The sequence below is a fragment of the Odocoileus virginianus genome, chromosome 11 (genome assembly GCF_023699985.2).
Source record: "Odocoileus virginianus isolate 20LAN1187 ecotype Illinois chromosome 11, Ovbor_1.2, whole genome shotgun sequence".
Lineage (NCBI taxonomy): Eukaryota > Metazoa > Chordata > Mammalia > Artiodactyla > Cervidae > Odocoileus > Odocoileus virginianus.
The window spans coordinates 14,019,892-14,038,168 of NC_069684.1; the positions used below are offsets into that span (position 1 = coordinate 14,019,892).

The 18,277-nt window shown below is 36.9% G+C and overlaps 1 protein-coding gene across 2 annotated transcripts in view; it reads right to left on the reverse strand.

Moving 5' to 3' along the window:
- SWT1 (SWT1 RNA endoribonuclease homolog) overlaps positions 1-18,277 on the reverse strand; it is a 93,631-nt gene that overhangs the window by 71,419 nt on the left and 3,935 nt on the right. For both annotated transcript variants that reach the window (XM_020901919.2, XM_070473939.1), the window contains exons 2-8: positions 18,169-18,255; positions 16,060-16,143; positions 10,146-10,204; positions 7,148-7,886; positions 2,921-2,980; positions 1,406-1,544; positions 391-492 (exon numbers count right to left, since the gene is read on the reverse strand). In XM_020901919.2, coding sequence (XP_020757578.2) covers positions 391-492; positions 1,406-1,544; positions 2,921-2,980; positions 7,148-7,886; positions 10,146-10,204; positions 16,060-16,143; positions 18,169-18,246 — 1,261 coding nt within the window. In that variant the 5' untranslated portion in view covers positions 18,247-18,255. The remainder of the gene's footprint in view (positions 1-390; positions 493-1,405; positions 1,545-2,920; positions 2,981-7,147; positions 7,887-10,145; positions 10,205-16,059; positions 16,144-18,168; positions 18,256-18,277) is intronic.

An 18,277-nucleotide genomic window follows, 5' to 3' on the forward strand; every position in this document is an offset into this window, starting at 1 on the left:
AATAAAAAGATTTCTTATAAGTCAACAAACATGTATTAAGCTACTAAATCGAACTGCTGTAGGACAATTAAAAGTTTTAAAGACATTCATAATCTAAATGAAGAGATAATACATAAAAATAGGAACTAAAAACAGATACAAGTGTCAAGAGAACATTATAAAAATAAATATTAATACTACCAGAGATCAAAGAAGAGTAAGTTTAGAAGCTAGATTAACCAGTAAAGGCTCTTTTTCCCCCCTTTTTACTTAAGCTGATTGTGCTGTGTATGTTTGCGCTTAACAACATATCCAAATGAAAGTAAGTTTACAGGGAGTAAAAAACTCACATTACTATTGATATAAAGTATTAACTCAAATAAAATCAGAATCATTTTGTTTTATAAATACCTGGGATTTCTGTTGTCATCAAAAGTCTAACAAATTTGAGATGATTCATTAGAATATTTGTGTCAATAACAATTAGAAGCTTTTTGTCTGAAGCAGTATTTGCTAGGGAAAAAAAGCAAAGTGAGAATTGACATTTGTAACACACTTGTACAGTAACTAAAACTTTGTTATCACAGAACTCTGATAGCATTCTTACGGCAATCCTTTAAACAAAAATGCATTTACTCCAATTCTTAAGAGAAAGAACAGTAATCAGTGTTTAATTATCCACCAGTAGAATATTGCATATTACTTATGGGTAGATTTTTAAATCATAAACTAGCTTATGACAGCAGTAATTATGTTGTCAAACCCTGCACTCTTATCACTGGTAGTTATCCAGTTAGGAATGCTAAGCTAATTTTAATATATTGTGAAATAACACTGAAAAGATAACTATGTATAAAAGAAAGAAAACTAATAATACTAGTATTATTTCTTCTTAGGGTCATAACAGGAACAGGTGAGTTGATTCACAGAAAACAATAAATTGGAAAATGCAACATGAATATAATGTAGCAGCGTTACTATTTTTATAAATGCAATTCAAAACTGTATAGTAGCATACTCTGGAGGACATCTGTCATTTTCTTCTCTCAGGAGTAAGAATAATCACAGTTTTATTATATAAATAAGAAATTCAGGAATACCTTTGAGAAAATTGCACTGTTTCTCATCAGGGCTTTACAAACTTAAAACCAGTAAAAGTTATGATTAAGAGCAAGAATAACAGACTACTCATAATTCTGATTACTGCCTTTAGGTAAAAAAAAGAAGGAAAATATTTCTAACTGCCTAATAATGTGAGATATACAATGCAAATGATAACACAAATCATAGACCTGATTCCTACAACTGAAAGAAATATACCATATTTTATTCATTCAAATGAGCACATTTTAACACTTTCAACCTAAATATTATAAAAACTAAACAGAGAAAACATAGGGGAGCGCAAACACAGTCATACACATACAGGGTATACCAGCAGAGGAGCGTGTATCATCTTCTACCATGTCAATTTCCATACTCATTAACTCTCCTGAAGGTGGAACCACAGGTAAATCCACACTTTTTCCCACACGAGCAGCATGAAGCTCTTCTACTATCTGCATCTAAATTGCAAAAGACCCACAAAAAAAATTTTGAATTATTTTCTCTGCAGATTAATAAGAAAGCAATTAATTCTTAATTCACTTAATATGAGATAGTCTTTGGAAAGTAAAAATTTTACAAAAATATGTAAGCTTATGGTAAAAAACCACAGATTTATAAACATATACAGGGTTTATAGGACAAGAATTTGAAATAGAACAGATATATGTATATCTATAACTGAATCAACTTTGCTGTACACCTGAAACTAACATAACATTGCAAATCAACCACAGTCAAAAAAAATTTTTTTAATCTCTTTAAAAAAAATAAAAAATAAATAAAATGGCTCTTCTCTTATTCTTTTTTTTTTTTTTCTCTTATTCTTATTACAACCTTAGGCAAATTATTTAAACACCATGGGTCTAGTTTATTTACACAATAGGAATGGTAAATATTTATATCCTTTTAGTACTTTTTGTAAGGATTAAGTGAAATAACATGAAAAACCTCACATGGGGTCTAATACATGAGACTTCCAAAATAAGTTAATTTTCATTTCCACTCTCACTTCAAAGTACTTTAGGAGCCAAATATCTGGATGATCAGCACTCTTCCTAAGATTTCTAAGATTGTTAATTAACTATCAAAAACTGAAATCCAGATCTTTATACTTTTTTCATTTCAGGGTAGTAGTTCCCTCATGTATTATAATGTAAAGAAATAAAAGTATAATCTAATTTTAGAGCAGAGGTGAGAAATCTTTCTTCTATCAAGGGGCATTGACCCAGAAGACATAAAAATATAACTGACTGTCACAAATAAAAAGCAATCAACATGGTTTTAAAGTCTCCTTTAAATAGAAAAATACAAAGTGTTCTGTGAATCTAATTTTAATTTAGAAGCAGGGAACATAAAATTACATGCACTACTTCTATTAGGTTTGACCAGGAGATTCTAGCTGAGAAATTAAGCAACAGGTAAAAAAATAAATATTATGTGTTTTCATTTTCACTGAACATTTTCCTCTTATTGCTAATTAGAAAAATGAGGCAAAAACATTAATATCATGCTGTATTTTGGTAAGCTGAGGCATAAGTATGCAAAAACATAACATTAAATTAAAATTAACATTGTGAGCATAGGTTCCATGCTTTTTATTCAAAACAAACTAGAGCTTATTAGAAAAAAAAGGCCAAAAGGTGATTGAGTAAATGGAAATACTTTTCCAAAGGATTTTTCAGGGCTTCATAAATACTTATATACTGAATTAAGTAGAGATATCACTGTTATTTTCGTACTATAAAAGTTTTTATAATCATTATTTTTTATTAAAATAGGAACCCCCATCTTAATTTCATTAAAAATATTCAAAGTAAACAAATATGTCAGTAACCTCTTGATCTGTATCTTGAATACTTTCAAGTGACACTGAAGAACATGGTGCTTCAAAAGTCTGAAATGAAAAGTAATTTTATTAATTAGTTAAGCATACACTTAGAATAAGATTTTTCAGCTGTGGCACTACTGACATTCGGGATCAGATGATTGTTTTGGGGGTTAATACTCTTCTCACTTCAGGTAAGTAGTTCCCTGATATATTATAATGTAAAGAAATTAAAGTAGAATCTAACTTTAGAGCAGAGGTGAGAAACCTTTCTTTTATCAAGGGGCACTGACTCAGAAGACACAAAAGTATAAATGACTGTCACAAATAAAAAGCAATCAACATGGCTTTAAAGTCTTCTTTAAATAGAAAAACACAAAGCATTTGGGGTTGTTCTATGCATTGTAGGATGTTTAGAAGCATCTCTTCCCTCTACCTACTAGATACCTACCCTCCTCCCATCCCTGACAATCAAAAATGTCTCCATCCCTTTGCCCAAGCAATTTCAGTGCTGTAACAGAGACAGAATTTGATGTAAATAGAGTTGAAGAGAAAATTATCTATACTTCAGTTTATATTCCAGTAAACTATGCTCTTTGGGGGTGCATGCTTCCATAAATGCAATAAAAAGAAAAACAATGAACAGGAAAAAAAAAAAAAGTCTCCATCAAATCATTTGCCAACCCACTAAGAGGCAATATTGCCCCCAAATGAAAAACTGTCCCAAGAATAGAAAAGCTTCATTCTATTAAGTCATGAAACATAGTAAAAATTCTTTAAGATTTACTCATTCATATATATGCCTCCCTAAAAATACTCATATTCTAAGAACAAAACTTGCCACCTTAAGAAACAGAAATAACCATGGCAAAGATAAAAAGAATACCGGGCCTTGGTGGTGGGAAATTTTCATCTATTAGTAAATGAACCATTTCTAAAAGTGACATGACAAAACAACAAAAGAAACTGGGAAGATTATTATATGGCTGAGGGAGAAGAAGACTGAAAATGTATGGGTGTTTTATTTTTTGTCTCCCAGCAAAGACTGAAGATCTCTCTAATTTCAGTTTTTCACTGGCACTTTCAGTGAGCGGCTGAGATTTACCCGATCCTACATACAGGTGACAAGGAACTTAACTAAGCCTCTACTAAACCAAATCATCTTCTAAGAATTCTCCAAGATAACACCAAACACTCATGTATTTTAGAAGAAGCTGGATATAAACTGTAGGCTCTCTTTAAAAGAGTGTATCCTATGTTGCTTTGTTGGGAATTGAGCTTCTACCCTAACTTTCCAGTATCAATCTTCACACAATACAATACCACACACATCACACACGTAGGCCCGTTACAGCTGTACTCTCCCATGACCCTGGGTTCTATAATGCCTTCTCCACCTGACTTTAAATCTCACTAGAACTTTAGATTCTCTTCAGCTAAGGAGTGCCAACCAAGCAAGAGATTATTATAGAACTTCCTGCAACTTCTGACATTCGAAGTCTTTTCATTCTTTTACTTAGGTCACTACTACCCTTCCCTCTCTTTGACTATAAGTCACTTCCAGTGATTTCAAAAAACTTTCTATCAACTTCAAATCCTTATTATAAAAGAAAGTCTTAGAGGGCATTCAACTTTGCCTCCCCCCTTCCATGTTTTATTAAGTCCATGGATTGGGATAAAGCCTTCCCTGGAGATGATAAAAGAGAGTAACAACAATGGCTTTATTTGCTGGAGTGATTCCAAACTAAAAACCTGACTATTCAGTGGCCCTGTCCTATCTACAAGATAAAAAAAAGTCTTTCCCAGGAGAGATAAAGGAATCCATTGCCTAGACCCTGGATTTCTCTCCAACTTCTCTCATATAGATTCTCAACACATCTCAAGTCAAACTGAACAACATAAATGCTCATGTATGCCTGTGCCATGCAATCTCACAACTCTGGGCCACTACACAACTGATCATTTCCCCTGGCAGGATAACACTTCTATTCTTTGCTCTACACATTTTTCAACACCAAGCTTAAGAATCTCCAAGCTTAAGAGAATCTCTTAAGAATCTCTTAATGAGCCCTTCCTTAACTCACTTCCAAATTTATACTAACACCAGCCAAATTCCCAGGGCTCTAATATTTTCTTCACTGTATCTGCAATTGTATTTGTTTACTAATCTACCTCTCTGGGAACTTTTTGAGGGTAAAAGTGTCTTATTCAAACTCTAAATGCCTAAAAAATAATAGGTACCTTTAATTAACATTTAGATAAACTGATGAATTTCTACCCCAGAGAATGATAAGAATTAAGTTGGATACCATTTATAAAAGTGGCCTATAAACAGTAAATCTCTAGAATATTAGTTAACAATGGTGAGGGGAGAATGCAAACTGAAAAGGGTCTATAACAAAGAACTGTAAGCCTAGGGGAAAAAAGAAGTCACTTTCTCCTAGGAAAGCATAACAGGATCACTGAATACAAAAAAATACAATTACTTCTTTGTAAACTCACTATTTTAGGAAGACAATTATCCATTGAGGAATTTATGAGGAAAACAAATATAATATTAAGATGATTAGCAACAGATCACCAGCCCAGGTTGGATGCATGAGACAAGTGCTCAGGGCTGGTGCACTGGGAAGACCCAGAGGGATGGGATGGGGAGGGAGGCGGGAGGGGGGATCGGGATGGGGAACACATGTAAATCCACGGCTGATTCATGTCAATGCATGGCAAAAACCACTACAATACTGTAAAGTAATTAGCCTCCAACTAATAAAAATAAATGAAAAAAAAAAAAGATGATTAGCTACTGTCACTAATAATGGTAACAATAACATATTCAAGATAAGAACAATATTTACTTGCTGCTCCTGCATCTAAATGACTTTCAGTCAGACAAGATTGCTATCAAAGGAATATAAAGAGTTTTAATTCCAATAACTGAAAAGTAATCATGCAAAAACTGCTTCCCCTACAACTTAATATCCATGCTATGTACCTTGTTTGGTTTTTGTAATAATTCTAAACAGAGAGCAAAAAAGTAGGTAAGATACATCTCATACTGTTCCTTAGAGATACAGCACCAGGGGAATACCAAACCATGATACAAAGATGTTCAATGAACAAACTGGAAAACTCAGATTCCTTTCTTGCATTCTACTCTAGAGAACTGGTTATACAGCACAAGAAGAAAACTGAAGCTTTCCTTTAAGAAAGCAATAAAAAGAACAAACTCAATTCTTTCCTTCTTTGGACCCTTTCAAGTTCAGTGAAAAAGAGTACTCTTAAAAAAAAAAAAAAAAAAAAGAGTACTCTTTCTCAAGCTCTTCTGGCCCCTCTAGTTACAATCCCTCCATTTTTCAAAGGAAGTATCTTATACAACACTCTCTAGTCTTGACTCCTAAAAAGAGGTAAGTTCCACCACTGCTGTTTATAAGCAGTCTCTAAATTTCAGAGCTTCTAAAGTTCCAAAGTTCTAAAAGTTCTCCTAAAGATAAACAATTTTATTTGCCATAGAAACAAGGCTATTGCAATTAGGTTTTCAAATTAGTCCACAAATGCTGATTTACTACATAATTTAGAAGCAAAAATAGATGTGCCAAGCTTTCTAGCCTAGATCTCTGTATACATAGTTCCCTCTGGAACATTCCCGCTTCTCCCATCTCACTCCACCTTGTCTTCACCTGGATAACTCCTATTCAACCTTTAGTTCTCAGTTTACATGTTATCCCCTCCGGTAAATCTTACTGAATTAATCCATCCAAGGCCATGTTAATCCCACGCTATGTGTTCCCATATAAGGTGATTAAGTATTTGTCAGACTTGAGGTGGCTGTTTCTGTACCTCCTCATATAAGAAAGTCTTTGAAAACGATGACTGTGATTGCGGTACCTGACATACAGGGCACTCAAAAGAATAATTTGTTAGAGGAACAGCTATTTGGAATATCAGCCCCGGAATTGTCGTACCTGGAGTTAGAGAAAACTGTCATAGTACTTTTCTGATAGGACTATCTATAACTGCTGCTTCTGTATTTTTACACAATCCCTTCTATTTTGGGTCCCTGATAGTTGCCAGGATAGTTTCTTATGGAAGTTGGAATTTACAGAGTAAAATAAAAGAACCAACATATCTTCCTGCTAAACAGAATTTGCCTTTTACGATCATTATAACAGAAACAACTCGAACCTAACTATATTTAAACTCTTTACTAAGGTCTGTATTCATTTTGCACTATCTTACCTGGGTTAGGTTTTCACCAGAACTTAAATCATTAATTTCTTGATGCTCATGATATTCTCCTTCCCACTCATGGACAGTCTGCTTATTTGTGGAATCAGAAAATAAATATTCACTTCTGTGCCTTGTAAACTTTAATGAAAACTGGGAGCCTTCTAGGCATTCTTTTTTCTTCTGTTTAGTCTTTAACTTGTTAGAACCTAAAGTGAACACATTTTCTTGTACGAGATTCTGGAGGGTACTGCGAGATTTTACTGGGATTTTGAAGTTAATCCTTCTCCTTCTAGATTCAAGGGGTTCCTTAACTATCTTGTGGAAATTACAATCCTGAGAAAGTTGGATTCTCTTGCATTTCTCTGAAGCACATTTTTCAGAACTGTCTCTAAATTTATTGTACCTTCCTTTCTTGAATTCCTTCATCTTCTCCCTCTGAGCAAGTAAATGAGGCCCTTTTTCTTCACTTGTCTGGCCCTCAGCTTTTGGTTTCTCATCTTTGGCCACCTTAGGACAGCTAAAGTTTTCAATTCCATGGTCCAGCTTACTCTTAACATTTGCCAATTTAATATCTTTAACTTGAAAATCTACACATTTACTTATATCTTTTTTAGTTCCATTTGAAGAAGGACTCTGTGAAATAATCTGATTATTATTTGAATATGATGTTTCCTGGAGTGTAACAAGTCCTTGGCATGAAGAACCAGTTTTTGGTCTCTTTCTTGGAGGGTCAGTTTCTACATTCAGTCTGTAAAGCAGCACAGAAAATTAGGCACATTACAATTAAACATAACACATAATATTGCACTGTATCATTTTAGTCAGGAAATGAAAAAACTGGCCTGATATGAACTTCATTAAAAGTAAGAAATAACTACAGTATTAATAAAGTGGAAAGGATTACTCAATAAATGGTGTTGGAATAACTGATTTGTTATTTGGGAAAAAAAATTTACAGATTTATATAACATCAGGTGATGTAATCCCAAACAGATTAAACATTCAAGTGCAAAATAATTATTATTTCTGCTATACTTCATATTAAATACTTAAAAACCATAGAAGAAAAAGGGAATATTTATCAGATTTCTTAATAAAGAACTTCCTAAACTTAATAGCAATGGGAAAAATATCACAAAGGAAAACAGTAAATGTAAATGACTACAGTAGTATATTAAAAAATAATAAAATTAAAATAACTGGGAAATGGCATATGCTAAAAATGTGACAGCTTATTAGCCTTAGTAAATAAAAATCTCATCAAAAAGTACTAAGGCTCTAGAATAAGACATGAACAGAAAACCAATGAATTTAGAAAAAGGGAACAGTTAATAGACATTTTTGGGAGAAATGTTTGACTTCCCTAGTAGTCACAGATGTGCTAATTGCAATGTACCATTTTCTTCTATCAAATTAGTCAAGATTGTTAAATAACACTAAATACTGGCAATAGGTTGTTAAATGGAGCCTCTCACATGTTGCCAGTGGAAATGCAAAATGATTTAACAGTTCCACAAAGGAATTTGATGATACAATTAAGAATTCTAAAAATGTTCTTATCTTTTACTTCTTAGCAATTCCCACTTGAGAAATCTAAGGAGAAAAAAGCTAAAAATAGACTAAAAATAATAAGATATTCAGTTCAGGATTATCTATAAGAGCAAAAAGTCAGGTACAAGGTAAATGCTAAAATTTTGGAAATGAATAAGAAACATGTCATTCTACCGAATACAATAAACTATCATAGTCATTTCAAAGGATGTTTATGCAAAATTTTCAAAGACATACAAAATATACTGGTATACTATTAAGCAGAAAACAAGCATAGCATAAATCTGTATACATAAGATCATCTCAACAGTTTAAATAAGTATAGTAAACAAGTCAGAAAAAAAGTACTAGAATGCTAGCAGCAACAATTAGCTAGAGGTGATAACATTTTCCCGCACAATAAAACTAGATATTACTCTGTAGTCAGAAAGAAAGGGGAAAAAATTTGATGAGCCACAATCTATTAATTTATATCAGGAAACTCCTGAATGCCTTTTAAGTGCCTGTCATTCTGCCGGACACTGGGAGGCAGTGGAGGACACATCAAATACAGTCCTTACCCCTCATTAATTTACCATCCAGCAGGGGAAAGAGACTGGAAATAAGTGACTTCTCAAAGAATTAATTACGGCAAGAGCAAACTATAAACATCTCAGAGTTTCCATGGGAGTTTCACCTGAGTCTTCACCTGGTTTTATTTTCTTTGCTCTATCTACAAAAAGATTGCCTATCATTATTCACCTGTTAATAAATAGCAATAAGACAAAACTTTAATAGGGCCCTGTTTGGCACTTATTAGCATATCATATAAGCTATTAACTGTAGTAAAGAAAAATCAGGAAAACAACAAACGAAAGAAAATTTTAATAGGACCCTCCAGTTTTCTGAGCATTTTAAAATTCCTATTTGTTCTTCACAACAGTCCTGTGTGGCCTATTTCATAACAATCTATGCACCATGGTCCATATGGTCATTAACTAATGGAAACTCAGCATTATAATACCTTTAATTATTCCTACTATTTTCCCAAGCCACAATCTGTTAAATTAACATGGTTTTAGAGCCATATCAATTCAATAAGCTACATATTCTCTTCATGGGTAATATGCAAAATAATTTATCCAAAATTATTAAATCAGTCTCATAACCTCTATTATTACTATATGTAATGAAGTTATGTATCTTGTAAGGGTGTGTCAAAATCAAATTATTTGAGATGCAAATTAACATTTTAGTTGAAAGTACTATTTACAAAGTATAGAACTCTGATAAGATTTTCTATTTCACTCAACTTTTTCTTAAATTTATACAAATATTAAGAAAATCATATCTGTGATTTAGCTATAAATACGTGCCTGCAAAACAGTATTAAACAAAATAAAGGATTCTGCAAATCTAAATATTCAGTCTCACAACTCAAAGCTAAAAAATTTACCAAGAAAAAGGGAAAATTTACCTTTTCAGTTCTTGTCTTCTTTTCATATTACAGCACAGAATATCTGCAGGATCTGATTTCTGAAAGAAAAAAGGCATTAGGAAATATAAATTATGAACTGAGAAAAGAGGTTGGGAGACAGCATTTTCCCACACCTATATGTTAGTGAATACCTTAGAGACAGCCTGGGACCTGGGACCCTTTACTCTAACTGCTGCAACGCTTGCACCTGGACACACCTCTCCTCCAGCAACGAAATAAAGAAACTATATATGAGACTAAAAATAACTGTGTGCATGCTCAGTTGGGGCAAATTATGGACAACAGATACAAAAAGACCAAAAAACTGCTACTCATGAAGAGCCAGGAGCAAAAAGCAGGGTACTGAGCATGCCTCCTGCAGTCACCACCACCAGAGGGTGGGCAAAACACCTCACCCTTCCAGCCCTAAGCCTGTGCACACTCCTAACTTCACCCCATATAACAAGCTAGAGCCAAGATGGCAGAGAGGGAAGGAGCCACAAACAGTGCACTTACCAGCTTCTGGTGGGGACCATGACACCCAGGCAGACAGGAGGAACCCCCAAGCAATGGGGTGGAACACAGTGCGGAGCGAGGGGGAAGGAGAGGCTGGACAGGACTGGTGCCCTCTAGGAGAAGCTGGGGGAGAGGAGGGGTTCCCAGGCCCTGAAAGGCACACTTACCTCAAGGGGATCAGCGGGGACGGGGAGAGACCTTCAGAGGTCAGAAGATCAGGGGAATGCACCTGGAACCTACTCAACCCTGGGGAGCTTGCTGAGGCCAGGGGCCTGATCCTCTGTACTCTGGGGCCAGAGGCATTCCAGAGCCCCTCCAGGCCAGGCTAAGCTTAGGCAACCTGCACCCCACCCCCATCCAGGGCCTTTATCTGCAGCATGGGCCCTGAGCATAGGGCCCACCCCCACCTAAGCCCTGCCTGCCAACAGCCAAGACTTTTTCCAGCTTTTGTTCTCTTTTTTTTTCCTATTGCAGTTCTGTTTTACCTTCCAGTGGTTGTTTCACTTCTATTTTTATTTTTTCTAATATATGTTTTAGTTTTTAAAATTTCACTTTTTGCTGTTGTTCTTACTCTGTGTGGCTTGTAGGTTCTTGGTTCATGGGCCAGAGGACAGGCCTGAGCTCCTATGGTAGGAGGGCTGAGTCTGAACCACCAAACTAACAGAGAACCTCAGACTCCAGGGAATATTAATTTGAGTAAAGTCTCTTGGAAGTCCATATCTCAACACCAAGACACGTAGCTCTACCTAACTGCCTGCAAACTCCAGTGCTGGAAGTGAAGTGAAAGTCGCTCAGTCATATCCAACTCTTTGCGACTCCATGGACTGTAGCCCGCCAGGCTCCATGGGATTCTCCAGACAAGAATACCAGAGTGGGTAGCCATTCACTTCTTCAGGGATCTTCCCAACCCAGGGATCAAACCTGGGTCTCTTCCATTGTAGGCAGATTCTTTACCACTGAACCACCAGGGAAGCCCAAATCTCAGGTCAAACAACTTGGAAGACAGAAGCACAGTCCCACCCACCAAAAATATGTGACCCAAGTTACAAACAAAGAAGCACAATAAAAACCTACAAGACCAAACAAATGAAGAGGAAATAGACAACTTACCTGAAAAAAAAACTTATGATAGTAAAAATGATCCAAAAACTCAGAAACAGAATGGAGGCACTGGTCGAGAAAATATAGGAAATGTTTAACAAAGACTTAGATGAACTAAAGAACAAGCAAACAGAGATGAACACAATAGCTGAAATGAAAAATACACTAGAAGGAATCAATAGCAGAATAACTAAGGCAGAAGAATGAAAAAGTGAAATGGAAGACAGAATGTGGAAATAACAGCCAAGGAACAGGATTAAAAAAAAAAAAGAATGAAAAAAATTAAAGACAGACCCAGAGAACTCTGCAACAACACTAAATACACTAACATTCGAAATACTGAGTCCTAGAAGAAGAAGGGAAAACAAATGGTCTGAGAAAATATTCAAAGAGATTATAGTCAGAACCTCTCCTAACATGGGAAAAGAGATAGCTACCCAAGTCTGGGAAGTATAAAGAGACCCATGCAGGATAAACCCTACGAGAAACACACCAAGACACATATTAACCACAAAATCAAACACAAAGAAAAAAATATTAAAAACAGCATGGAAAAAAAATACTAAAAACAGAAAAAAAGTGACATACAAGGGAATTCTCATAAGGCTCTCAGTTGATTTTTCAGCAGAAACTCTCCAGGCCAGGTCGAAGTGGCAGGATACTGTTACAGTGATGAAAGAAAACAATCTACAACCAAGATTACAGCCAGCAAGGATCTCATTCAGATTCAATGGAGAAATTAAAAGCTTCATAGACAAGCAAAAGCTAAGAGAATTCAGCACCACCACTAAAGCCAGCCTTACTTACTCAAGGATTTTAGCCTTCTGATTAAGTTAGTGTCCTTGGTTCAATGGTAAAGAATCTGCCTGCCAGTGCAAGAGATGCAGGTTCAATACCTGGGTCAGGAAGATCCCCTGGAGAAGGAAATGGCAACCTACTCCAGTATTCTTGCCTGGGAAATACCACGGAGAGTGGAGCCTGGCAGGCTACAATCCATGGGATCACAAGAGTCGGACTTGACTTAGGGACTAAACAAAGCCAACCTACAGAAGATGCTAAAGGCAATTCCCTACGCAGGAAACAAAAGAAAAGACGACCCACAAAAGCAAACCCAAAATAACTGCTACCCACTCCAGCATTCTTGCCTGGAGAATTCCCATGGACAGAGGAGCCTGGTGGGCTACAGTCTATGAGGTTGCAAAACGTCAGACAGGACTGAGCAACTAAGCATAGCACAGCACCATTTACAACAGCCAGGACACAGAAGCAACCCAGACGTCTATCAACAGAGGAACAGGTAAAGAAGACATGGTACATATACACAATGGAATATTACTCAGCCATAGAAAGGAATTAGATTGAGTCATATGCAGTGATACGGATGAACCTAGAATCTGTCAAACATGGTAAAGTAAATCAGAAAGAGAAAAATATTGTACACCAATGCATATATAAGGAATCTAGAAAAATGGTATTGATGACCCTATCTGCAGGGCAGGAATAGAGATGCAGACGCAGAGCACGGACTTAAGGACACAGTGGGGAAGGACAGGGTGGGGCACACTGAGAGAGTAACACTGATGTATATACACACTACCATATGTAATGGCAGAAAGTGAAGAAGAACTAAAGAGCCTCTTGATGAAAGTGAAAGAGGAGAGTGAAAAAGTTGGCTTAAAGCTCAACATTCAGAAAACTAAGATCACGGCATTTGGTCCTATCACTTCATGGCAAATAGATGGGGAAACAGTGGAAACAGTGGCTGACTTTATTTTTGGGGGCTCCAAAATCACTGCAGATGGTGACTGCAGCCATGAAGTAAAAAGACACTCCTTGGAAGAAAAGTTATGACCAACCTAGACAGCATATTAAAAAGCAGAGACATTACTTTGCCAACAAAGGTCCGTCTAGTCAAGGCTATGCTTTTTCCAGTGGTCATGTATGGATGTGAGAGGTGGACTGTGAAGAAGGCTGAGCACCGAAGAATTGACGCTTTTGAACTGTGGTGTTAGAGAAGACTCTTGAGAGTCCCTTGGACTGCAAGGAGATCCAACCAGTCCATCCTAAAGGAAATCAGTCCTGAACGTTCATTGGAAGGACTGACATTGAAGCTAAAACTCCAATACTTTGGCCACCTGATGCGAAGAGCTGACTCACTTGAAAATACTGGGAAAGATTGAAGGCAGGAGGAGAAGGGGACGAGAGAGGATGAAATGGTTGGATGGCATCACCAACTCAATAGACATGAGTCTAAATAAACTCCGGATGTTAGTGACGGACAGGGAGGCCTGGCGTGCTGTGACTCATGGGGTCGCAAAGAGTCGGACACGACTGAGTGACTGAACTGAATTGAACTGAACCATATATAAAACAGATATCTAGTGGGAGGCTGCTATATAGTATGGGGAACTCAACTCCATGCATGCTCTGTGATGACCTAGAGGGGTGGGATGGGGGGTGGGGTGGGAGGGCGGCTAAAGAGGGAGGGGATATATGTATACGTATACCTGATTCATGTTGTTATACAGCAGAAACTAATACAACATTGTAAAGCAATTTTACTTCAATTTTTAAAAAATATATTTAAAAAAGAAACAAGGCAGCTCCCACCTCAGTGAGTGAGAAAGCAAAGGAAACTGTTCCTTGATCTCACTCTCCCCATTGCAGCAGGCACCCCAATGAAATCTTACCTGAACTTCTTATCTGGCATTTGATCACTTTTTATTGACTATGGGCAGGCCAAGAACTCTGGTCGGTATCAGGTTGACACAGTAATTTTCTTAATCCTTGCAATAATCTCATGAGACAGATAATATTAGTATCTCATTTTACAGACAAAGCACCCAAGGCTCAAATAGAGCAAAATATCCTCAACATTACAGAGCAAGTTAATCACAGAGCCATGATCTGAAACCAGATTTCTCTTTCTATTCTACCACCCTCTCTCTCTAGGGGCAGAGGGCTAGACACAATAAAAATAACAGAGAAAGAGGATATAGTCCCTGTCCTAAAGAACTCAGAGTAAAGCAAAAGGATAAAGTAGAAAGAAGTAGAAGGATATATAGAATAAACAATAAAATAAAGCAGAACAATAAACAGTAAGTTGTAAAAGAGTTTAAAGGATCAAAACCCAAAAGTTGGAATGTACCAAGGAAAAAAAATAGGCCAAAAATATGCTAAAGATTGAGCATACATTGAATAAAGATGAATGGGTAAAAGAAAAAGGCATTCTTCATTAAAAATGCTTAGGCAGTCTAAGAAGCTGGAGATGACTTGTGTAAATTCAGCTGAGAGAAAATAAACCAGCCTACCTAGAAGGGCTGTTTTGAGGAAGAAGAAAAATGAAAACTGGATACTTAAGGTATGACCAAATTTAAAAGGGTCTTGACTCTTTGTGACCCCATGGACTATACAGTCCATGGAATTCTCCAAGCCAGAATACTGGAGTGGGTAGGTGTTCCTTTTTCCAGGGGATCTTCCCAAACCAAGGATCAAACTCAGGTCTCCCACATTGCAGGCAGATTCTTACCAGCTGAGTCACCAGGGAAACCCAAATGATAAACTAAAAAAGTAAGTGAAGATTTTTCAACAAAGGAGAAATATGGTGAAATCAGTGTTTTAAGAAGGTTAATACAGCAAGAATTGCAACAGCAGTTCCATTATGTGAAAACAAACTCTTAAAAACCAAAATCTGCTTTCATGGAACTTTCACTATTTTCTCTTGTTACCTACAACAACTGTGCAGCAATCTTCATATACTCCTAACTCTTCACTTGAACATGGTGAGCACCTCGCAACCATCCATGTACCAGGTTGATGTGTTTAGTCTGCTGTCACTGTTTCATATTATTTGGCAGACAGTGGAAAAAAACCTGGACTTCACTTTGTTGCTGCAAACAATTTTATGTCCTTTCACAAGTCACTTAACTTTCTGGATCTCAATTTCTGAATCTGAAAATGCAAACACTATCTCTGCCCTGGTGACTTCAAAATGAAATTGTAAAGACAAATTTAACCATATACAGGAAAAGACTTAAAAATTGTCTAAATTTATATTCATGTTGTCTAATCCCACGATAGGATCTAATCCCACGCACAAAGAAAGAATTTGATAAACGCTTTTTGGTGAGTAGCAGGAAAAAGTTGGTTTTCCATCTATCAGCTATCAAAAAGTAAGTATAATATCAAGAAAAAATTAATGGAAAAGTAGTAGGGGAATTTATCTCATGAAGCTTTTAATTGTACATTAAAACTTTAATATTATTTTTAGAGTTAGTTACAGTATCTAAATACTCACCAGTTTTCTCTTCTCCGACGACACTGATCTTATAGAGCAGGTTGAACTAGTAGAACTTACTGATGGTTTTTTCTCTCTCTCATCCTAAGAATGTCATTTGGAAAAAAGGAAAGAAAAGCACAAACTAAAGTCCAGTGTAAGAGAGCATTCTTTTATCAATGTTTTTATAAATCAAGATTGCTTCTGCATGAATAAGAAGCTTCAGAGGAGAACACTGTTTATTTATTTAGCTGCACTGGGTCTTTATCGCTGCGCATAGGCCTTCTCCAGTTGCGGAGAGCAGGGACTATTCTCCAGTCGCGGTAGGAGAGCCTTCTCATGCCGTGGCTTCTCCTGCTGCAGAGAACAGGCTCCAGGTGTGAGGGCTGCAGTGGCTGCAACACCCAGGCCCAGCAGTTGTGGTGCACAGGCAGCAGTTACGGCTCTCAGGCTCTGGAGCAAGTGGGATCAGTAGCTGCAGCTTACAGGCTTAGTTGCTCTTTGGCATGTTGAATCTTCCCGAACCAGGGATTGGAACCGCGTCCCCTCCATTGGCAGTTGGGTTCTTATCCACTGTACCACCGGGGAAGTCCGGAACAATGTTTAAAGGCATACAAACATTGGTAAGAGGAAAGGAGACTTAACTAGAAATCAGAAGATCTAAGTGCTCTAGGAATGAGATGGGATAGAAGTGGGCTTCTCTGGTAGCTCACACGTTAAAGAATCTGCTTGCAATGCAGGAGACCTGGGTTCAATCCCTGAGTCAGGAAGATCCCTTGAAGAAGGGAATGGCTACCAACTCCAGTATTCTTGCCTGGAGAATTACACAGACAGAGGAGGCTGGCGGGCTACAGTCCATGGAGCTGCAAGAGTCGGATGTGACTAAGTGACTAACGCTTTCACTTTTTCACTTTCACCTGGGATAGAGGCAATATAGCAGAAAGTTACAGACAGCTCACATAAGGACATTGGGAAGTGGTACTGCCATAGTGATACTTAAAGCAAAACCATATACCCACTTATTTTTTCAGTGGATCCTGAATTCAACAGACCCAAGACAAATGTACTTCAAGTACCTACCGTGTATCAAAGACATTTTTCTAGACAGTGAGAACAGGTTAGTGAAAAAACAATGAAAGTCCCTGCTGTCACAGAGGTTACACCTAGGGCAGGTTTAACTTACAAGTAAGTAAGTGATATAGTGTGTCAGATGATGCTATTAAAAAATAGTAACAGAGCAGAGAAAGGGGTCAGGAAGGGCTGGGAGGCAAGGGTGAGGCTGTTGCAATTTTAAACAAAGTAGTCAAAATGGGTCCCCACTGGTAATTGGACATCTGAGCAGAGACCTAATGAAACGAAGGAACAAACCCTGTGAGTATCTAGGGAAAGTTTTCAAGTTAAAGGGAGTAACAGCAAGCACAAAGCAGGAATGTGCCTGGCTTACTGAAGCAACAATAAGGAAGCCAAGGAGTGGAGAAAGCAAAGGGAGAATGAGATGGAGATGAGATGGTGACAGTAATGTGTTTCCTGTCCCAGCAAGGACATTAGCTTTTTCTCTAAAGTGGAAAATCACTAGAAAATATTGAGCAGAAGAGTGACATGATTTAACATTTTAATAGGAATACTCTGCCTGTTATGTTGAGAACACAAGAAGGCAAAGGTAGAAAGCAAGCTGTTTGCCTGGATCATGGTGATAGCAGTGGGAGTGGTAGTCATACTCAGCTGACAGAATTTGCTGATAGATGGGATGCAGGCAGAGCATGATGACCAGGGTTTTGGTCCAAGCAACTTAAAGAATGTAACTGCAACTGACCACATTAAGAAAACTGAGGCTGGGCACTTACAAGAATATAGTTTAAGAGGAGAAAGAGCCAAAAAGGATACTGCCAAGCCTCAGTTTCTTCATTTGTATAATTGGGATAATTAGAGTACCTACCTCATAGAGTTGAGAGGAATAAATAAAATAACTTAAGAAAAACAAATGTAAGTAAAGTTCCTTCTGACTCTTTCTCCGTCAGAAGAACAAAATATTTACATAACTTGTTTTAAAACTGAGGTGTATTTTTTTCATCATACAAAAATAAAACTGTAAAACAGGGTATCTTTAGGTCAATAAGTCAAAATTCTTACTTCATCAATATTGGATGATGGGGTGGTGCCTTTTCTCCGAGACTTCTCCTTTTTTCCACAAGATTCTTTGTTGGACATTTTGCAAAGCTAAAATAAACATCAAAAACAC